The sequence below is a fragment of the Panthera tigris genome, chromosome C2, assembly GCF_018350195.1.
Source record: "Panthera tigris isolate Pti1 chromosome C2, P.tigris_Pti1_mat1.1, whole genome shotgun sequence".
NCBI classification, from domain to species: domain Eukaryota; kingdom Metazoa; phylum Chordata; class Mammalia; order Carnivora; family Felidae; genus Panthera; species Panthera tigris.
Window position 1 is genome coordinate 58754367 of NC_056668.1, and position 24231 is coordinate 58778597.

The 24231-nt window shown below is 39.1% G+C and overlaps 1 protein-coding gene across 2 annotated transcripts; it reads right to left on the reverse strand.

Moving 5' to 3' along the window:
• Positions 1-1330: 1330 nt before the first annotated feature.
• LOC122242037 (cell surface glycoprotein CD200 receptor 1-like) lies at positions 1331-19633 on the reverse strand. Of its 2 annotated transcripts, XM_042999040.1 has the most exons (7): positions 19546-19633; positions 10008-10067; positions 6473-6793; positions 6106-6354; positions 2825-2850; positions 2184-2228; positions 1331-1501 (listed from the first exon to the last, which is right to left on the reverse strand). In XM_042999040.1, exons 1-7 carry the CDS (start codon positions 19607-19609, stop codon positions 1454-1456), a joined length of 813 nt encoding a protein of 270 aa, XP_042854974.1. In that variant the 5' UTR covers positions 19610-19633; the 3' UTR covers positions 1331-1453. The 2 variants fall into 2 exon arrangements, with proteins under 2 accessions (XP_042854974.1, XP_042854975.1); XM_042999041.1 differs by lacking the exon at positions 2825-2850.
• Positions 19634-24231: the final 4598 nt, after the last annotated feature.

Genomic DNA, 24231 nt, shown 5'->3' on the forward strand with positions numbered 1-24231 from the left:
TTTGGTGAAAATCATGTGCCAAATGTCATTACATTAGTTTTACCTCCAAAATGAATGAAAAATATTTTAAAGATAAAGCCTAGTGTAGCCAAAATGGCTGGAGGGAGAAGAACAGTGACAGAAGAACTGTCTTAAGTGTTTCAAATGGCATAATTGAAAAATGAATGGATTTCGTTTTAATTTCTACCATGATGAAAAAAGTTTATCCATTTATTCTGAGAGAGAAAAAGAAAGAGAGAGTGTAGGTACACATGTAGGGGGAAGGACAGAGGGAGGGGGAGAGAGAATCCCAAGCAGGATCTGCAGTGACAGTGCATGAGGCTTGATCCCACAAATCGTGAGATCATGATCTGAGCAAAAGTCAAGAGTTGGATGCTTAATTGACCGAACCAACCAGGAGCCCCTACCATGGTGAAAATGTTTAATGTTTTTCCTGCCATGGAGAAGCAGACTGTTTTTTTCATAAATTTTCAAAATTAAAAATTTTTTGAAAATATTATAAACAATGTACACATGATTAATACTGTATTCCACCTAAATAATAGGGCAAGGTCATGTCATCCATTAGCTATCCTCTTATCACATGCACCATATTTTATGGATACCCAAATTCTTCATAATGCATATTTAGCTGCTTATTTAGTCAATGAAAATCTGTTACTTGCTCAATACCTCACAATAAAATGTACACCATAAAAATACACATTTTCAATTTATCACATCTGCAAAAATGTTAGGTATTAGTTACCAATATCTCTATAGCCATAGAATGCATTCAGAATACGAATTGCTCACATGTGTTCCCTCTCTCATTCCTGCTCCTTCCCACAAAAATGACAAAAACATAAATCCGGTTTTGTTAAATAGTGTGATTCTTATTATACTCTGACATCATATTTATTAACTGGTTGATTAAAAACAAAAAGTGGCAATCTTGCAGATATAAAAGTAATGGTATAGAAAAAGACAGAATCAAATACAGTTGAAAGGAATGTAAATTGGTACAACTTGACACATCAGTCAATAATGAAAATGCACAATTCCCCTCAAGGAATTTCTAATTCCTCCCAAGGGAATTATTGTACAAATATACTCAAGCAAATGCAAAGAGATATATCTATGTGGTATTGTTTATAATAGCAAAACAAACAAAATTTAAATCATCTAAATGTCCATAATTAGGTCTATGGTTAACTAAATTTTCACATAACCATAAAATGGAATTTTTGTAACCATTCAAATGAACGCAATAGCTCTGCCTGTGTTGTTTTAAAAGATCTCAAAGACTGATTATATTTTGCATTCTAGAATTCTAAGAAAATCAAAAGAGTAGCTTTACTGTTTCTTTATTCATTTGTTCTGGTGCTAGATTCAAGTAACTTATGAAGTATGGAGACACAGCCCATCAACTTCGTTTTGTAACACCTGAGACCTCCTCACTCTGCTCACAGTGTCATAGATTGCTCTTCTCTGTGTAGCTGCCATAGGATTGCATTTCATCCTAAGAAAGAACTCAAAGTCAAAAATCCATTCACAAAAGCCAGAAGTCACTAATTTCCTACGTTTTCCTAACTGGTGTCCACAGCTTTAGTTTCTACCAATAGTGCTTGTATTTGCATCTCTAGGCTTACATGGACATAAGAGAAAGACTCTTTTCTATTATTTTATCAAAAAAATTGTTGATTATGTAGGTCTCAGTGTCAAACGAAAAAGATTGTGTGAAAGTGGAAATGGAGAAGAAATGAAGTAATATGAAAGGTATTTCAAAGGAGAGGGTCAAAGACTTGGTAAGCTACTAGTTATGAGATTTGGAGCAGGATAAGATTTAAGCCCAGGTAAGAGGAAAATGATGATAGTATTGAGAAAGGGAAGTCAAGGATTAGAGATGGTTTCATAGGGAAGGAAAAACCAAATCATTTTCTCCAAAGATTATAGTCTAAATGAGGCAAACATTCTGTGTTTTGTAACATACAGTTCTTGAAATGAAAATATGGTTTAGGGTACATATAAATAGTACATGGTAGATAATTAACAAAATAAGTATGCCTGACTGTGAGCATTATAAAATTAGAATTTTTACTTTCCAATTAAAATACTAATATAATGCAAATTAAAAATTATGTAGCTATATTTTGACTTTATGGCTTAAAAGTTTGCAAATATTCTTTTTAATGTTATCTTACCTCCTCAACAACTGAAGTAACTTCTGTTTTTTTAATTAGTATTCTCTGCAAAATATAAAAATAAGCTGGAGTGAATGAAGGAAACATCATTATTTACTTAAAAATGGGAAAACAAAACAATATACTATTGACAAGTGTGATTCATATTTGATAGAATACATAAAATCAGACCTGAACTACCAGAAATAAGAATGATGCTTTTGGTTAATACATGTAGACAAGTTAATTCCAAATTTTGGAAAAGGAAGTGGAATTATGAAACAGAAGCCTAATATATGGAAAATATGTGACATAAAATGAATTACTATTTACTGGTTTAGAAATTTAGTATACACTATCTCTCCCAAGATCCTGTCTTAAATGGACTAAATCACTGTGCTTGCATGCCTAAGTGACCAAGCAAAATCCCTCCTGTCATTTAGAGTAGTCCAAATCTAACACATTTAGGACATGCTTTTTGACTATGGGAAGTTGATGTTAGCATATTAATTTCACCTGTCAGTTCCCTATTTCTGACCCCTTCTGGCTTAATAAAGCTGTGGAAGAAAAAACATTAGTCAGTACCTGCAGACATCGATTTTCAAAAGGCAAATGGATCCCACAATGACCAAAGTAATCAAAATAAAGAAGGTGATACATACAACAAATTTTTGTGGTAACTTGTCTCCTGTAAATATAGACACAAAAAAATACATGGTTTAACTGTGGTGCATCCAGACAAGGGAATATTATTTAGCACTACCAAGAAATGAGCTGCCAAGACATGAAAAGACACGGAAGAAATTAAATGCATCTTACTAAGTGAAAGAAGCCAGTCTGAGAATGCTACGTTCTGTATGATTCCATGTACGTGACATTCTGGAAAAGGCAAAACTATGGAGACAGTGAAAAGATCAGGGGTTGTTAGAGGTTAGGGTGAAGGGAGGAAGGAATAGGTGAAGCCTGGAGGACTTTTAGGACAATGAAACTACTCTGTGTGAAACTACAATGGGGGATCCCTGCCATCTGCATAGTTCCTAAAACTCACAGAAGGTACACCTAGGGTGACCCTTAATTAAACTATGTACTTTGAGTGATAATGTGTTAACGTTGGCTCATCAACTATTCCAAATGTACCCGGGTGGCATAAGTGATGGAGGCAGGGGAGGAGGGTGTGAATGTAGTGGGTCAGAGGTTATATGGGAACTCTGTGATTTCCACTCAATTTTGCTATGAACCTAATCCTGCACTAAAGACTAAAGTTTATTGAAAATAAATATATATATATATATATATACATAAAAGTATAATATATATGTGTATACAGATATACACATATATATGTACATATATACTGTTTCAAGGATGTCTCATAGTTCATGAAATTCACTTCTGTGATTTTATTATAAACATTTCTGAGCCATTAAGAGTCCAAATAATGGTTATAATAAAGTTGCTTTATCTGTTCTGATCCTAAGGTTTCTGGCAAGACGTCATCCTAAGTCAGGATTTTGCGGCTTTAAGAATTCATGACTGGTGAATTCATATAGGACAGATATGGAAAGTAGATTTCTTGGTAATAGTAATAGCAGGATGTTTCTCATCTCCACAATTTAGAAATAAATGGGGAGTTGTAATGGCAGTAGTTGGAAAAATAACCTAATTCTGAGGTCACTGTTCTTCCAGGGCCTTGAAACTGACTGAATGCATGGAGGCAAATTTCCATCATGTATTAAATGCTGTCAGCCATATAAAACTCAGTCTGACAACAGAAGAAGTCACCAAAGGAATTGCCAGCTCTGAGAGGCAGTGATTTTAAGACCTGGCTCCTGCTGTTCCCTGAATGGGTCCCCCAGCAGAGGGAGGTGAGTGGAAACTAAGCAGCCTGCCGTCCAGTCCCTCTGCCTTCCTTCAACAGTTTGTTTTGACACATTGCATTTCTCTGTATTTTATTTGAAAATAAACATCTCTTTGCAGTTAAAATCAACAACACCATTTTGAAACCCCCTCTTGAAAACTAATGCACCATCTTTCATTAGAAGTGTAACCTCAGAGGTTGAAGATCTGCCCTCCAAGTGAGACAGGAAGGAGACCCTGCACTGGCTGGGAGTGGACCAGACAGTCCTTCAACCCTGAGGTTCTATAGGTAGGACAGCATATGGTATCACCAGGTGGTCGAATTTCATACACAACCAGGGCACAGTTACTCTTCTCAGGAAATACTGCTAAAATCCTTTTTTAAATCACTTTACGAATGGATATTGGAAAGTGGTGGTTTAAAGACATGGGTTTTTCTCTTCTTCCTTCTTAAAACTGACTAAAATATCAGTAGGTAATTTTTTTAAGTATAGACTCGCCAAGACAAAGAGAACATGGCGGAAGACAAGCAGATGAGATATTTCAACTTGTTTTAAGGTGAAACATGAACAGAAAAAGGCAAGTCCTTTAGGGTGGAATAACAGAAGGATCTTAGTGCCCACAGAACATCTAGAAGACTCCAGAACAGGAAGGGCTAAATGTATAAGAAGGGGTACGTGGGAGGTGAAGGTGAGCTAACAGTTGGAAGCTTCTTTGAAGGTCTGTATTGAGAAGAGGTAGGCTGCCCAGTCCACTCGCACCCTGTGCGCCTTCCGCAAACAGCAGGAAACAGGAAGTGTGACCCAGAAAAAGTGAACTAGAGAGAATCCAGAGTCAAGGATCCAGACAGTGGAGGGTGGAGATGAAGTGCCAGACTAAAGAGAGATGCTAAAGAAAAGGCTGAGTTCTGAACAGTCTCTCTCTCTCTCTCTGTGTCTCTGTCTCTGTCTCTCTCTCTCACACACACACACACACACACACGCACACAACTTCCCTCTATTTCCCTGCTCCCATAACACTAACAGTCAGCCTTATACCACTAAGACAATAGACTGGAGACTTATTTTCTGCAGAACCTGAACAGACTCGGAGATAAGACCTTCAGGTAATTAAAGAATCCGTCATTAGAAAAGAGAAGTTCATTTTCCCTCTTTCTGCCTATTGATGCCAACTGGTTGGCAGGACCACCCACAGACAGCATAGCTTCCAATCAGCTCAGTTTTGAATGCTCACTCTGAAATGATTGGAGAACCAAGGATTACCAGAGTAAAGAAAAGCTTCATACCTAAAACAAAGACATTAAAACTAGCAAATGTCAGGAAGGCAGAAGAAACTCAATTAAACAGACATGGAATCAAGCAGAGGACGAACCAAGGGAAGGAAAGTGTCCAGGACAATATCTGTGCAGCAGGTCTAGTGACCCAGCAGGCCAGATTGGAACAAGAGTGTGTAAAAACTCAAGAAGGGATGTTTTCAAAAAAAAAAAAAAGGAACAGATGGATTATCTATACATTTGACCATGTGAAAATAGCATTAAGAGGAGTTTCCTAATTTTGTCAGTGAGTTTAGTGACAATTAAGAAGTACCTAGAGTAAACTTGAAATTGATCATTGAGGTTATTATACTATAGCTAAGAAATTATAGAAGAACCTGGAAAATAAAATCCTACCAAAAAAAATTGTGAAGAAAACTTATGAGTGACTGGATCCTTCTTAAAAAGCATAAATATTCACTTAAAAATACACTTTATCCTTCTCCTAAAACCATAAGTATTATTTTAATAGTACATTCACTACTCAAGGCAAGTTACTACTTGCACAGAACAGAAATAATTACATTTAATAATTTAAATTATTAAATTATTTTATTATAATTATTAAAAAGTAAACATCATTTAAAATATGGCTTCTTAAAACAAACTTCTGCATTAGTCTTCTGGACATAATTCTGAATGGTGGAGAAGAAGGACATAAAAGAGCGGCTGGAGAGATTATCCTTGAGTGAAATTGACCATACACTCCTTTTTCATTCTTCCATAGCTTTTCTGAAGGAATGAAATCATCATACAAAAGCTGGAATTACTAACCAGAATTCCTCTCAATGGACAGACTCCTGTTGCCAGTCAGATGGGACACAGAGCAGGACACCTTAGATACCCGGTGGTCCTCCCAGCGGCACGAACTCTGGACGGTCACTGTGTCGTTGCCCAGTGGCTCTTCCACAGTGTGACAATCTCCCCCTGGGGTCCAGGAGATCTGCGCCGCTGGCTTCCCTGCAGCTGCCCTACACACGATAGTTCCATTCTCAAGTTGAAACAGGGTCACGTCGGGGGGCACTGCAGAGATGCAGGGGAAAATGCTTCAGTCTTAACACACGGATATGGAATAGAGAGAGACATCTGTTTCAGTCCAAATCTGGTTATCTGACATCCCACAATATACGATGCTCCTTACCTAACACTGTCAGGTGATATCCATGATAGAAATGCCCATGAGTTGTGACCACTTCACACCTGTAATATCCATCATGAGTGATGGCCACTGGATTGATCTGAAGGGCGGGATTCCGATCAGGTCTGGAGTCCCAGGATATTGTCTCGTCACTACAGTTTATGGCCCTGGTCTCATTTGTATCTCTCCTGTAGGCTCTGGTGCAGGAAGGCTTGTCTCTGAGGATTATTTCCCATCTTATTGTTACCAGCACAGCTTTCTGGGTGGTCGGAGGGCAAGAGAGCACAGCCTTTGTATCCACAGGTTCAGACAGGGAAGTGTTAGCTGAACACACGCACAAAGCGAATGATGAAGAAAAAGTTGAAAAAGAAATCCATGTTAAATTTTCTATGACATAATATTTAAAGTATATTAGAACATGACTTTGCTGGTAACCTTATTCCAAAAATATTAGGCTTACATAAAAAATTAAACATGTGCAAAACGCATACAACACATTAAAACAAATCCAAAGATGAACCCATTTTCTCCTTTATACTGTGGTCTTAGATAAGCTATACCTATTTTCAGTGTAATATTTTAAGCATTTGTACATTGATTCACAGGCTTTGATATGTAAGAAACAAACAAGAAAACACAATATGAATTAACGGACAAAATCATCTAAATCTAATCTTTTTGTCATAGAGACTATTAGATTTATCTTGTAACTCATGCTTACTAGGATAGAAACTAGAAAAACTGATGATTTGGTTTTCTCCACCTAGAATTTTTTTAAAAATTTGTTTAATGTTCATTTATTTTTGAGAGAGAGTGTGAGTGGGGGGAGGGACAGAGAGAAAATCTGAAGCAGACTACAAGCTCTGAGCTGTCAACACAGAGCCTGATGCAGGGCTTGAACTCACGAACCGCAAAATCATGACCTGAGCTGAAGTCAGATGCTTAACCAAGTGAGCCACCCACCCACCCCTCTCCTCCTAAGTATTAATGAGAGAGAATAAATCAGTAATATCAGAACTAAATGCTTACCCCTAAGAGTGGCAATTTGGGCAAACATAATCATTAAAAACATAAGATGGCATTCATGTTGACCAATCTGGACATTTTTAAAGCTAATATTTTATTTGGAGAATCACAATCAGTAAAATCAACAGATCTTCCTTCCTTCCTTCCTATTGAGTCACACGTACACTGCCAAACAGTTCAACTGTGAACTCTGCACACAGATTGCGTCTCTATATTTGAATTACAAGAATTTCATAAATTCACTCCCTTTGTCCAACTTTAAAGTCAAAATTAAGCCCTGCGACATACAACATAATGGGTGTCTGACCGGGAGGGGTTTGCTGAGACAGGATTAAGGAAGTCAGGGTCCATGCACCTGTAACCCAGCTGACTGGCAAGGAGCTCATCACTTTACATTGAGCAGAACTAGCGTGATGGGGCAAAATTGTTTTGTGCATGGAGCTTGTGGGTGCTAAACTCTCATTTGAGATCCCTCCTCTCCTTTTTTGGTGTATCCTGCCTCTTCTGTGATGATGGACTCATGCCCTCGCATTTCACAGACCATCAAGATCCCATAACAACAGGAAGCAAGAGAGGATATTTACTTACTTACATATTTTATTTATTTATTTATTTATTTATTTATTTACTTATTTACTTATTATTTATTTTTGAGAGAGTGGCTGAGGGAAAGAGAGGGAGAGAAACTTAAGTAGGCTCCACACCCAGCCCAGCATGGAACCCAGATGGGGCTTGACTCATGACCATAAAATCATGACCTGAGCCTAAATCAAGAGTCAGATGCTTAACTGACTGAGCCACCCATGTACCTCAATGGGGGGTGGTGGGCAGATTTTAAAGCAGATCTGAGAGGGCAGTGAAATCCATGATCCATTCACCACTACAAGTGGCACCCCGTGTACACAGTGAAAATGAGCCTTGGCCAAGGTTGGAGACAAGCAAAAAGTTAGCTGCTTAGAGAACAGCTAGAGGGGGTGTGGGTGAACATCCATGTGCCCAAAAATAAGATACTGAAGATGAAATCAAATAGGGAAGAGGGTGGTGCAGAACACGTTGTGAATTTTCTTTTGTGTTCTCAGGGGTTTGCACTTCTGCTTGTGAACAGTCTAAGGTTTTAATATTTTGCCTGCTATTGAGGCTCAAGATCTGAGTCTCTTCTTTAAAAGGAAATTACTAGCTAATCAAATAATCATATGCATTTTTAACAGGGGCACCGTCTCCAGAGAAGTGGCTCCCAGGGTGAGGATCCCAAGCACCATGGACAATCTCTGTTCTTTCACCTTCCTCTGCTCTAGGACCCTCCAGCAATCCCCCTTCACCTGTGATGGGACTTCTGTGATTCCTGTTACTCACCCTTTCTTAATCCTTCTCTTTCTCTATTCACACCTGTTGCGATAATTTACCAGTGACCAGTCACTCCCCCAAACTCAGTGGGGTTGGCACCTGTCTAACAAATATAATCTCCTCACAGCCCTGTGATCAGCTACCGAGATTTCACCTCCTGCATCACAGGGGAATAGCGGGTGGATTCTCCTATTGGCTCCAGAACCAGCAGTCACCTTCCAGCTTTTCTGCATCCTGTGTCTATGACTCTCCTCCAGGCTCCTCCAGCCCTTCTGCACACAGACCAATCCCTATGAGATTTTGGACTTTTCCTTTCTGTCTTCACTGCCAGATATTAGATTACGACCCCATCACCACACACCTGGATTCCTGCAGAAGTCTCCTGACGTCTGTGTCCGTCTCCAATCTCTCCCCTCTTCGGTTCACACCTGACCTTGCAGCAGGTCCAGGATTCTGGGACACGGGTGTGATCCCCTCCATCTAACACCCCAGAGACCTCTCCCCGCCTGAAGACAGCACTTACATGTCCTTGTGTTACCTTTGAAAGCCCTCTTTTGCAGATGGACTCACTTTGCCATCTTATCACCCCTCAGTCGCCCCCACACTTCACAAAGAAAACACCAAGCACCGCTGCATATCTGGGTCTTTCCTCACATCGTTCCTGCAGACTGGGGTGGCCTACAGACCACTCTTTGTCCACGAAAACGCTCCTCTTCCCCTAAGAGCCATTTCACACGCTGCCCCTGCCGTGAAGCCTTCTCAGAGCCTTGCTGCTTCGCCTTCTCCTCTACACTCCCAGCACACTTGATGTGAGTGCTCATCTCCTCCGTCAAATGCCATCTGTGCTGACATCTGGGCTCCCCTGCGAAATGAGCCCCTTAGGGCGCTGTGGGGCTCTAGCTACTCTTGTTTGTCCCCGTGTTCCCCACATGGCCTAGCACAGTGCCTGACAGGGAGGGCTCCATAATCCTCAGATGGAATGTGCACTGCCCGGGGGGAGGACGCCCGGGGTCATTCAGGGTCCCTCACACCTCAGCACTCAGACCATCATACTCTTCATCCGGGCTCAGGACAGCCCCGTGACCAGACCATCAACTCTGTTCCTGAGGAAGTTCAACACTTTTCCCTTTAGCACTGACCTCTAGAAAAAAATTAAAAATCATATTACCTTCCACAGGGAGTATGAAACTTCTCTGTTGTCTGTCCATAAGTGAACTGTTTGTTGAAGCTAGAAAATATTGAGAGAAAAGTGAATGAAACCAATTTTAGAGACTTAAATGGAGTGCAAGCCACTGTTTATCCACATCTTACATACACTATGATAGACAATCAGTTATTTGTAATTAAATTCCACAAAAAAGATTTACAAAACAGGAACTAAAAGTTATTCCGTCATTATGTTGAAAACCATGTTAACATTTGAAAATTATGCCATAAGCTCTTCATCAATGATTTCCCATTTATGAGACACCTTGCTCTGTACTAGACAATAATTTTCTCCAGGGTAACCCTGCCTCCACTCTCCTAACCACAGTGAATTGTTGCATCATGGGTACCTCACATGAAGGGGACTGAGTATAGTGTTTTCTCCAGATCCACCCCCTGATTAAATTTGTTCAGTACACTGGTGGGCACCTCACCCAGCTGCACAAATGAGAGTACTTTCACGAGAATTTTGGAACCAGATTGAGAATAGTCCATTCTTCTTTTCCTCCCCTTTTCTTACAGTGATCACTAAATTTATGTGTCTACTTGGTGAGGCCATGGTTCCTAGATATATTTAGTTAAACACAATTCTCGATGTTTCTGTGAAGGTATTTTTTTAGATAAGATTCTAACATTTAAATGGATAGACTTTCAGTAAAGGAAATTACCTTCCATAACGTGTGTAAGCCTTGTCCAAACAGTTGAAGGTGTTATTTAAAAAAAGACTGACTTGCTGGGAAAGGGAAGTTCTATAGCAGTCTGCTCTCAGGCTCAAACTGCTCCTCTTCCTGGCTGTCCAGCCGCTTGCCCAGCCTGCTGATTCTGGACTTGCCAAGCCTCTACAATCATGTGAACCAATTCATTAAAAAGTCTCTCTCTTTCCCCTCCCTTCCTCTCTCCTGTCTCTCCCTTCTCTCGCCATTATTCTGTTTCCCTGAGGACTGCTGACTAATGCATCTATCCTGGAAAGAATGAAGCAGAAGCAGAGAGAGAGAGAGAGAGAGAGAAAGAAACTAGCTAAAGTTTCTAATTCCATCCTTCCTGGGACCCGCATGCATTCCTTCCCTTAGACTTTCTGACAATCAAAGACTTTTCTGACAATCAGATTAGTCCTAATCTACTTCAAATCTGGGTTCTGAAAAGATCTATATGAAGTAAAACACAACAATTTTTTTTAAATTATGATTTATCCTGTGGAATATTCTGTGTGTGCTTGAGAAGAATGTATTCTGCTATTGTTGGAAAGAATGTTCTATACATGTCTGTTGGGCCATTTGGCCTACAGTGTTGTTCAAGTCCATTGTTTCCTTATTGGTTTTATTTGGAATCATCTGTTCATTTTTCAGTGTGGGTTGTTACAGTTCCCTGTAAATGCTGTATTGTTTTCTATTTCTTCTTCAGGTCTGTTAATATCTGCTCTATATATTTAGGTGCTCTGATGTTGGATGCATAAATATTTACAAATGTTAAATTCTTTTGATGAAATGACTTCTTTACCTTTAGAGAGTGAAGATCTCTGTCTTTAGTTACAGTTTTTGACTTGAAGTCTATTTTCTCTAATATTAAATATAGCTATCCTTACCTTCTTTTGGTTTTTCTTTCCCTGGAACACTTTTTTCCATCCATTCACTTTCAGCCTGCGTATATTCTTGGCTAAAGTCAGTCTCTTGTAGGTGGCATATTGTTGAATCTTGGTTTTTTATCCATTTGTCCACTATATACATGTGATTGGAGAATTTAGTCCATTTAATTTTTTAAATGTTTATTTATTTTTGAAAAAAAAAGATAGAGATAGAGAGAGAGAACAAGCAGGGGAGGGGCAGAGAGAGGAGGACAGAGGATCCAAACAGGCTCCCGATATGGGGTTCCAACTCCCAAACCACGATATCATGACCTGAGCTAAAGTCAGATGCTCAACCAACTAAGCCACCCAGGTGCCCCTATATTTATATTAAGACAACTGATAGGAAAGTAAGTACGTACTATTGCTATTGTGTTCATTGTTTTCTGACTGTTTTGAAGTTCCGTTATTCCTTTCTTCCTCTCTTGCTGGCTTCCTTTGTGATTTGATGATTTTTTTTTTTTTTGCAGTATGATTTGATTTCTTTTTCTATATCTTTTTGTATCTACAAAATGTTTTTCTTTGTGGTAACTATGAGGCATATGTACAACACCTTATACTTACTTTAAGCTGATTACAGTGTAATTTTATTGCATGTAATACTCAATATTTTTACATCTCCTCCCTCATTTTATTTTACCGATGTCACAATTTACATATTTTTAACTTGTGTATTCACTAACAGATTATTATAGCTATAGTTATTTTAGAAGTTTTTTTAAGCATGTGTACTAGTGTTAAAAGTAATTCACACACCACCATTATGGGATTACATTATTCTGAATTTAATTATATATAGGCCTTTACCAATGTGTTTTACTCTACATATGTCACCATGTTGCTGGGTAGCACCCTCTCATTTCATTTCATTTATTTATTTATTTATTTTCACTTTATTTGTTTTTGGGAGAGTTCGATTGGGGTGGTGCAGAGTGAGAGGAATAGAGAGAGAATCCCAACCTGGCTCCACACTGTCACCACAGAGTCCAATCTGGGCTCGACCCCACGACCAAGAGATCATGACCTGAGACAAACGCAAGGGTCGTACACCTAACCGACTGAGCCACCTAAGTGGCCCAGCATCCTCTTATTTCAATTTGAAGTGCTCCCTTTAGAATTTCTTGTAAGCTAGGTTTAGTACTGATGAAGTCTGTCAGCTTCTTGTTTTTTCTAGGAAAGTCTTTACCTCACCTTTATTTCGGTTTTCCAAGTGAAGGATTTCCATGGCTGGATTTTTCTTTCAGCACTTTGAAGGTATCATCCCACTCTCTGGGTCTGCAAGGTCTGTGCTGAGAAATCTGGGCATCCTTTATATACGACCACTCACTTTTCCTCTGCTGCTTTCAAAAGTTTCTCTTTTCTATTTGATTGTAATGTGTCTTAGTGCAGATTTCTTTACAGTCAGTCAAGTTCTGTGGTCTTCATGGATCTGGATGTTCATTCCCCACAGATTTAGGAGATTGCCTCTCATTAGTACTTTGCATAAGCTTTCTGCTCCTTTCTTTTATGCTTATCTGGGGCTCCAGTAATGCCTATATTGCTTGGTTTGTTGGTGTTTCATAACATCCCGAGACTTTCTTCCCTCACTTCCATTCTTTCTGCTGGTTTGTTTTTTATCTCTGACTGGATGATTTCAAATTATGTCTTTGTGTTCACTAATTATTTCTTCTGCTTGATGACTCTGCTGTTGGAACTCTTGATTGAATTTTTCAGTGTAGTCTTTGCATAAAATTTGCCATTGTGTCCTTTACATGATTTCTACCTCTTTTTTTGAACACTCCCTTTGCTCATAGATTGTTTTCTAGATTCTATTTAGGGGTCAAACTGTGTTCTCCTGTAGCTCACTGAGCTTCCTTAAGTAAACTATTTTTGAATTCTTTGTCAGGCATGCAGAGCTCCATTGCTTTGAGATCAGCCACTGGGGCTTGATATTGTTCTTTTAGTGATGTCATGTTTCCTTGAATGTTTTGAAAGGTTTGCATTGCTCGTGTCTTCACACTTGAAGGAGCTGTCACCACCACCCACCCCTCCCACCCACCCCCCACCCCCCACCCCCGCCATCTTTACTGCCTGGTTTCTTCAGAAAAAGATATTCACCTGTCAGCCCAGCTGGAGATTCTGGGAGGTCTCTCAGACCTTTCCTAAGGAGGTACCTTCTCCATTCCCGACGGTCCTTTTGAGGTGGAAGTCTTAGGATTCTGTGTCTTCTCTCCATCCCACAAAAGCAGACAGAATTCTGAAACCCTCCTTTTTATTTACACGAGGGAAATTCCCTGAAGTGCTCAGGGTTGTGGGCCTTCTCCCAAATCACCAGACTGCTGATATCCATGCACACTATCTAGGGAGGTTCCCATCATCTGTGGGAAAGTGTGGGGCTGGCCACAGAGAGGGTGATAGGATTCTGCAATACCAAGACAAGGTGACAGCACTTAATAGTCAGGGGCAAAGTACATAATCATAAACAGTAGCGAGGCCAGAATGACAACCAAGAGGCTCTGACCTGAAAGATCTGTGGCAAAAGCCAGATAAATCTTAACGTTCTTAAGGGTAAGAGAGAAGGGCAGCCAAAGACGGTATGGTTTGCCTTATATGGCCAGATCAAGGATAAATGGGTGTCTTACATCAGTTTTGCTTCCTGCAACAAAAATGCCAAAGAATGGCGTAATAACAAACACTTTATCTCACAGTTCTAGAAGCTGGAAGTCTAAGATCAAAGTACTAGCAGACATGATGTCCAATGAAAGCCCACTTCCTGGCTTGTAGACAGCTGTCTTCTCACTGTATTCTCACATGGAGTGGCAGAGGGAGAGAGAAAGAGAAAAAGCAGGCTCTCTTGGGTCTCTTCTTATAAAGGTACTAATCTGAGAGCTCTATCCTCATGACAAAGTTACTTCCCAAAGCCTCCTTCTCCAAATGACATCCCATTGGAGATTGGGCTTTGACACAGGAGTTTTGGAGGACACATTCAGTCCATAGCATTGAGTAAAGACCCAGATTATTTGCCATAATGGAAAATCATTGTCCTTCACCAGGTTTTTATATTCAAACCAATTCTCATACTCAAAGCCACACAATTTTGGGCTCACATTCCAAGATTACAAAACATAGGAAAAAACAAGCCACCATAAATTCAGAAAATATTCTCTTTATTGGCTGCCCTCTGTTATTCCTAGAGAGAAGAATAAGATTCAGAACTTCAGATAGTAGAATCATGAAACACCAGGCATAAAATAAATGTGGTGAGGATGTTTAAAGAAATAAAAGGAGAATTAAAACACAAACAAGAAATATATGCTTCCCCCACACCCCACTCCTCCAAAAATAACTAGGCAGATTAGGAAAATACAAAAGAGTTCAATTTACTCATTGATTCACTGCTTATTAAAACTGGAAAACTATAGCAAAAAACAAACATACAGGATACAAGAAAGGGAGAATTTCAGAAAGTCATGACATCTTCTTACAATATAAGACCATTTCGTCTCTTTAAAAATCTGTTCTCTAGTGTAGTCACTTTTTTTTTAACACTTATTCATTTTTGAGAGACAGAGCACAAACAGGGGTGGGCAGAGAGGGAGACACAGAATCTGAAGCAGGCTCCGGGCTCTGAGCTGTCAGCACATGCCCGACATGGGGCTCAAACTCACAAACCATGAGATCATGATCTGAGCCAACATCGGATGCTTAACCCACTGAGCAACTCAGGTGCCCCTAGTGTAGTCACCTTCATGCATTATCTCAGCTACATCTTCCGGATAACTTGCTCCAGCTTCTACAACAGCACCTGCTGCTTCACCTTGCTCTTTTGTGTTATGGAGACAGTTTCTTTCTTTAAACCTCATGAACCAACCTCTGCTAGCTTCCAACTTTTCTTTCACAGCTTCCTCACCTCCTTCAGTCTCCATAGAATCAAGGAGAGTTAGGGCCTTGCTGTGCATTAGGCTTTGGCTTCAGGAAATGTTGTAGCTGTGTGGGTCTTCTTTCAAGATCACTGAAACTTTCTCCTTATCAGCAATAAGTTGTTTCACTTCCTTATCATTAGTGCGTTCATGAGAATAGCACTTTCATTTCCTTCAGGAACTTTTCCTTCACATTCATAACCTGGCTAACTGCTGGCACAAGAGGCCTAGCTTTTGACCCGTCTCAGCTTTCAACATGCCTTCCTCGCGAAGCTTATGAATCATTTCTAACTTTTGATTTCAAGTGAGAAATATGCAACTCCTCCTTTCACTTGAGTACTTAGAGGTCATTGGGTCATTTATTAGCCTAATATCAATATTGTTGTGTCTTATGGAGACCTATCAATATTGTTGTGTGAGGGAGGCTTGATGAGAGGGAGACAGAGATGGGGGAAGAGCCAAAACACACACACACACACACACACACACACACACACACACGTATCACTTACATCCACCATCTCATATGGACATGATTAGTGACACCACAAAACAATTACATAATATCACTGATCACAGATCACCACAACAAATATAATGTACTGACAAAGCTTCAAATATTTCAAGAATTACCAAAATGTGACACAGAGACGCAAAGTGAGCAAATGCTGTTGGAAAAATGGTGCTGATAGATGTACTCAATGCACGTTTGGCATACCTTCAACTTGTAAAAACCATGATACCTTCAAGGTACAATAAAGTAAAACAATGGTACAATGAAACAAGATATGGCTCTATACCTAGTAACAGCTTCAAAATACATGAGGCAAAATTGGCAAAATTAAATCAAAAACATTAACAGAAATGAAGAATGTCTTTGATGACCTTATTAATAGTCTGGATATGGCTGAGGAAGGAATCTCTAAGCTAGAGAATATATCAATAGAAACCTCCAAAACTGAAAAAAAGAATAAACAATTAAAAAAAAAACACAACAGGTATCCAAGGACTGTGGGACAACTACCAAAATGTGTAAAACATGTGTAATAGAAAAATCAAAAGAAAGAAGAATGAGAGAAAAAAAATAGAGGAAATTTTTGAAACAATGACTTAGAGTTTCTCCAAGTTACTATAAGATACTAAATAAAGTTCCAGGAAGCTGGGAAAATACAAAACAAGAAAAAATCTGAGGGAAATAAACTTGACCTGGCATATCATATTCAAACTATAGAAAATCAAAGATAAAAAAAATCTGAGAAAACTTCAGAGAAATAAAACACCTCATAGAAAAATAAAGATGAGAATTATATCCAACTTCTCCTAAGAAACCATGCAAAGAGAGAATGAAATAAAATATTAAAAATGTTAATAAAAAAACCCACTACCCTAGAATTCTGTATCCTACAAAGTTACCCTTCAAAAGTGAAAGGGAAATAAAAGACTTTCTCAAACAAACAAAAATTGGGGGAAGTTGCTTCCAGTAGACCTGCCTTGTAAGAAATGTTAAGAGTCCTTCAAGGAGAAGGAAATAATATAAGTCAGAAATTCAGAACTACATTAATGAAGAAAGACAATTGGAGAATGAATAAGAGAATGTTAAATAAAAGCTTTCTTTTTCTTTTTCTTAATTGATCCAACAGACATTTTATTCAAAATAATAAGAGCAATAATATATTCTTTGAATATATATTTATGTTGTATATAGTACATAGATATTTAATATGTAACTATATAAATATATTTATATATGTTTAATTGGATAGAGTATATTTATATAGAAGTGAAATGAGTGACAGTAATTCACAAGGAATGGCCAAAATCTACACCACTAATAATACCAAATGCTGGCAAGTATAGGAAGCAACATGGACTCACTGATTGCTGGTGGGAATGCAAAATGCTACAGCAACTTTGGAATACAGTTTGACAAGTTCTTAAAAAACTGAACACACTCGGGGCGACTGGGTGGCTCAGTCGGTTAAGTGTCCGACTTCGGCTCAGGTCATGATCTCACGGTCCGTGAGTTCGAGCCCCACGTCGGGCTCTCTGCTGACAGCTCAGAGCCTGGAGCCTGTTTCAGATTCTGTGTCTCCCTCTCTCTCTGGCCCTCCCCTGTTCATGCTCTGTCTCTCTCTGTCTCAAAAATAAATAAGTATTTAAAAAAAAAAAAAAACTGAACACACTCTTACAAAACGATCCAGCAAAAGCACTCCTTGGTATTTACCCAGTTAGGTTGAAAATTATGTCTCCACAAAGTCCCCCACACAGATGTTAATAACAATTTTATTCTTAGTTGCCAACACTTGGAAACAACCAAGATGCCCTTCAGTAGGTAAATGGCTTTAATAAATTAGAATTATGCAGACGACAGAATATTGTTCAGTGCTAAAAAGAATGACCTATAAAGCCATGAAAAGACAAAGAGGAAACTGAAATACCTATTATTAAGTGAAAAAAGCCTATGAAAAGGCTACATACCATATAATTCCAACTATAAAATATTCATTAAAAGGCAGAAACTGTGGAGGCTCCAAAAAGATGAGCAGTTGCCATGGTTTAGAGGGGAGGGAGGATAAATACACAGAACACAGAGGACTTTTAGGGCAGTGAAACTACTCTGTATGGTACTATAGTAATGGATACAGGCCATTGTACTTTTGTTCAAACCTATAGAATGCCCAAGACCGAGAAATGAACCCTATGTAAACTATGGCCTTGGGGTGATGATTATGTGTCAGGGTAGGTTCATCACTTGTAACAAACGTAACACTCTGGAGGGGATGTTGATAATGAAATAGAAGCTGTGCCTGGGTGGGGTTAGGAGGTGAGGTATATGGGAAATCTCTGCCCCTTCCTCTCAATTTTGCTGTAAACATAAAATTGCACTGAAAAAAATTAAGTCTTAAAATACAAACAGCAAAAAACAAACAAACAAACAAACAAACACCTTTTTATACTAAATGGATGTTTAATTTTATCAAATACATGTTTTAATGTTGCGGTTTTTCCCCTCCAAATATGTAATGGAGTCAATTACATGAACATGTTTAATTACTCTTTTCAATTACATCTTTTTGTTGCCATCTGTTTCCTGCCACATGTAAGTATTTCTCTAGTGATTTTTCATGAGTCAAATCTGCTATTCACTGTCTTCTGAGTTCCTCCCAAATGTTCCTCCCTCCCTCCCAATTTCTTTCATCTTTCCTGGCCCTAGATTCCCATCTTTCTTTGTCTAAAGAACTGGTTTTCCTCACACTTAACTGGACATATATGGAAATGTGGAAGCCAGTGTTGCTCAGAATGTTTTGGAACTTCTTTCAGATCATTGGAAGGAAAGACAGGACGGATTCAAAAGTTTGTTTCCACCTGCCTGAGTCTGCTCTAATTTTATCTCCTCCACTCATTTGTTCTACTGTTCATGCTTTGGGATAACATTCCGTTTGTTCTGGTGTGAGGTTGAAATCAGAGACTTTGAATCGATAATCATTACTATATTCTTATGTTCTCTGATCCTTGTTTTCTGAAACAAATTTTCCCCATATACGTTTTGCCTCTATTTTAAAATTTAAAAATCCCAAATAGAAAGTTAGGGTTTCTTTCTTAGCCTGTGAGCTGGAAATACTAGAAATATCAAAGGAGAAACAATAATCACACAAACAAACATAAGGTCCAAAAAACGAGAATTCAGAGACAATAAAAGTGCACACTGAAACACTGGAGGAAACACTACATTTTATCCAGTCACACAAGTTCAGTTTCACTCCATTCCAGGGGTCTCCACATTACTCTGGACTCAGCCGGACAACTAGTCAGTGCACCACTGACATAGGGTAGATCAGAAGGTTTACTGGATGATAAACAAATTTATCACTGCCACTAGGACAAATTACAAACCATTTTACGAGTGGCTAAAGGGCCTCCTTGTCACTACTGAAAATATCTTTACTTTTTGCAAAAAAATGTCACAGCATAAGACTTACCAGACACCATGATATTGATGGAGATCAGTACCCTCAAAACTGACATTCTCCCTTGAGTATGCATTTGGAGCGGTTAGCCACGGACTAGCCACGAACGGGAAATGTTGCTGAGTTTTGTTGAGTGATAAAGAAAAAAACCCAACACCTATAATTCATTGGTTCTTGCAAAGTACTGAAGTGACAAAATGAATTATGTAGCAATTCATTTAGAAAGTAGCATTTTGGGAAGCATAAATTACACATGGTAAAATGCACAAATCTTTAGTGGATAGCTTCATGAATTTTTACGTGTATGCACCTAGATAGTCACCTCCAAAACCAAGGTAAGACCATTTCCACTCTTCAAGAAGTTTCCTTCCTGTTCCTTCTCTGTCAATATCCCTTCCTGAGAGAGAAACTCTACTCTGACTTCTATCACCATTTTGCCAGTTTTTGAACTCCATAAAAATGAAATTCTTTCTACGGTTTATTTTTATAATGCCACGTAGTTGTTCTTTGGTCTGACCATGCCATAATTTATTCATCTATTTTGCTGTGTACTTGGATTTTCCATTTCAAGAATAATACAATTAAAGCTTCTGTGAACATTTGTGTTTTGTACATATCTTTTGCTTTACTTAGGCCTTTACTTTCTTGGGTACATACCAAAAAATTAAAATTGATGGCCACAGATAGGATAGAGATAATGTGTGGATTAATGAAGTCTTCCTATTATGTTGAATTGTGTTCTGTTGAAATTCTAACCCTCATTTACTCAAATGTGACCTTATTTTGATCAGGGTCATTGCAGATCTAATTAGTTACAATGAGGCCACAGGATTAGGTTAAACCCTAATCCAATGACTGGTGTCGTTACAAAAAGAGGGAAATTGGACACATACACACATGGAGAATGCCATGTAGAAATGAAGGCAGAGATCAAGGCACACCCTCCACAAGCCAATGAACTTCAAAGATTTCCAGCACACCACCAGAAGCTAAGAGAGAAGCAAGGAACACATTCTTTCTTCTTGCTCTAGAAGATTTCAAGATTCATTTGATGGTGAGACACAACACAAAAAACATTTGAATAGATGAGAAGCAGAACTCTTTCTTACCTACAGCTCCAAAAAAGAGAAGACTGCCACAGAGGACCACACAGGGCCCTCATAGACAGTGTAACACCAAGCTAGAGCTGTAGAATGCAGCAAATGCATGGCAAGTGGGGTGGAGTTAGGTTTGAAGGGCTCCCAGAAAGGCTAACTTGAATACTTTTCCAGGTTCCTGTGCATAACTGTATATGGGCCTGTTCCTAGTTGTCTGGTACTTAGTCCTGGGGCCTGAACTGGGAAAGCCCAGATAAGGGAAATTGGTGTGGGAAATGATTTAATCAGTTGCTCAGGAAGGGAAACTGACTCCTCTAGACAGAGCCTTAAAAATGGACCTAGACAATATTTTTTTTAATTAAGAACTGTATTAAAATTGACCCATTGATCTCTACGTCAGTTTTAATCTTGATTATTTGGGGTATTTGAGTACATAAGTTGCCCTAAACAGTTGCCTTTTATTGGGGATGAGTGTTAATGTAAGGTCATTTGTTTTTAGCAGCATCAGGGAGATTAAGTAAAATTAGTAAATGAGAATCTGTTGCCTCCAGAACCCAAAAGGGATTAAAAGTTGTTGGACTTGTATGTCCTTAGTGAGTATCTTAAACAAAACTCCTTGGATGAAAATGTTATTAATGTAATATCATACTTGTGTTTGTGGGGAAAGGTGGATGCAGTTAAAATCCTCCCTGCAAAGCCTGAGTGTGACAGCAGGGCTGCTGAGATCATCCAAGGGCAGTCCAGTAGAGGTGTATTGTGCCCCTTTAGAGATTACGGCAAACTCAAAGACTGCTGAAATACGCACTGAATAAAACGTATCAGATGTCATTACTAATTTTAATAATGTTGTATTTGGGGCATGTGGGTTTTAATGGATGCAGCACTGGCACTAAGGTTGCAATAAGCTACCCTGAGGCACCATTTATTCTTTGCATGTTTTAGAACAGGTGCAATTGAGGTGTCAAATGGGGGCCCAGTGGGAATAATCACGTAATTATTGATTAGGTCTTATAGAATGTTTCAATCATTAAAGGACCTATTTTAACCTACATTGAGCCATATTAACTGTTTTAATTAAAGGCCACAACATCCTGTTTTGTCTAACTTAATTTGTGACATAATTTATTTACTTATTAATTAATTGATTAATTTAAACTGATAGCTTATTGCATCAGAGTGTGTATGCCCCTATTTTAGTCTCTTCAGGCTACTACAACAAAACACCATAGACTGGGTGACTTATAAACAATAGAAATTTATTTCTTGCAATTCTAGAGTTGGGAAGTCTAAGAACAAGATGCCAAACACATTTGGTGTCTGCTGAGAATCTGCTTGCTAGTTCGTAGACCAATTTTTCATTATGTCCTCATATGGTAGAAAGGATGAGCTAGCTCTCTGCGGTTTCTCTGGACGTTCCTCCCACTCATGAAGGCTATGTCCTTATAACCTAATCAGCTCCCAAAGTCTCCACCTCCAAATGCCATCACACTGGAAAAACAGGCTTCAATACAAAAATTGGGGTGAGGGAGACACAAATACACAGTCTACAGCAGACTGAAAACACAACTTAAGGTTGGACCTGGAAAGTGTGACCCATGTGGCCTATTGCTCCTATTGCACTAATTGTATCCAGGAAGTGGAGTCTAGCCATTTAGGACTGTTTGTTTTTTCTTAATCCTCCAACACCAAGAAGATTTGGGTAAGGAGACACATGGAAACCACCAGCAGACACAGCAGCAAGCTGCAAGTTAAAGCACAAGCTTACCAACAGGCAACACTTCCCAAGCTGTTCTCCTGGTGATTTGGAATAAATTAGTAAGGCAAGAGCAGACCCCCAAGAAGCTATGCAAGAGTAAGCAGTTGTGGCCATGCAATCTTGCCCACAGTGCCAATGTTTTATAAGATCAAAGATTTTTTTTGATGATGGGACACAACACAATGACACTCAGGTAGATGAAAGGCAAACTATCTATAATTCCAAATAAAAGATGGCTGCCATGCTTGGCCACACAGAGGATGAACCAGGTTCTGTTCTGGTAATAGTGAGAACTGTAGGGGGAGAAGCTTTTGTATGGCAGATGGAGTGGAGTTCACTTGGTGTCCTGGGTTCCCATGCATTGGCTAATTGGAATGATTTCATGGGATCCAGAGAACAAGGACTCTCCCTAGTGGTCTAGGTTTGGGTCCTGGGGCTATCAGGGTAGGTGCATGTTGGATAGCACTCTGGAGTGGGATCCCTCATAAGGAAGTGGTTGGGATGGGGACTTAATCAAGTGCTCCAGAGGGGGAACTAACTGCCTCTAGCCAGGGCCTCAAAACTGAACAAAGACAGCATGGAAAAATCTGTCTCAAATAGCTCTCAGAAAGGACCCACCCTGCTGACACCATGATCTTGGAATTCTAGCCTTCAGAACTGTGACACAGTCATTTCTGTTGTTTCAGCCACTTAGATTCTGGTCCTTTATTGAGGCAGCCCTAGAAAACTAATACTCTTCCAAACTAATAGTGCCATTTTTCATTCCTACCATTGCAGGAATGTGTGCAGGCCAGTTGTACACATCCTCAGCACATCTCCCAAGACAGTTTGCCACATCTTACATCTCAACTGATTGGCCACGTTTCAAGTAGACACCATCCCTCCTGGATGACAAATAAGATATTGGATGTCATCATTTTAGAGCATTATTTGTTTTTATGGACCTTATGATGCTCAAAAATTTTCTGATAGCATTCTTCCCTTGTTTTAAAATTTTATCTTTTTAAAAATGTATCTTATGTTTTTAAAGTGTGTGTGTGTGTGTGTGTGTGTGTGTGTGTGTAAGCAGCTAAGGGAGAAAGAGAGAATATTAAGCAGGCTCCATGCTCAGCACGGAGCCCAGTGTGGGGCTTGATCCCATGACCCTGGGATCCTGACCTGAGCTGAAATAAACGGTTGGACACTCAACCAACTGAGCCACCAAGGTGCCTCAATAACATTATTTCTTAAAGGAACAAATATACTTAATCTTTTCACAGCACATGAGAATATTGCCAAAAAATTATTCTGAACTATTCTTCAATATACAACTTTAAATGGTAGAGATACAGTTTATAATACAGTCTCAAAAAATACATAAACTTTGAATTCTTTTAGAATGGTTTAGTCAAATTTCGCAGAACTTAAATGAACTCATGATGTATGACTTTGATGACAACACACTGAGGAGGAGGAGGAGGTTAACTTGGGGTTATTTTTTGAATATGGGGTCAGATAAAGATCCAGCTTCAGGGGTGCCTGGGTGGCTCAGTCGGTTAAGCGTCCGACTGCAGCTCAGGTCACGATCTTGCGGTCCGTGAGTTCGAGCCCCGCGCCGGGCTCTGGGCTGATGGATCAGAGCCTGGAGCCTGCTTCCGATTCTTTGTCTCCCTCTCTCTCTGCCCCTCCCCCGTTCATGCTGTGTCTCTCTCTGTCTCAAAAATAAATAAACGTTAAAAAAATTTTTTTTTTAAATTAAAAAAAAAAAAAAGATCCAGCTTCATTCTTTTGCAGGTGGTGATCCAGTTTCTTCACTTGTTGGAGAGATTATTCTTACCCCCATTTTGTCTTGGCACTTTTGTTGAA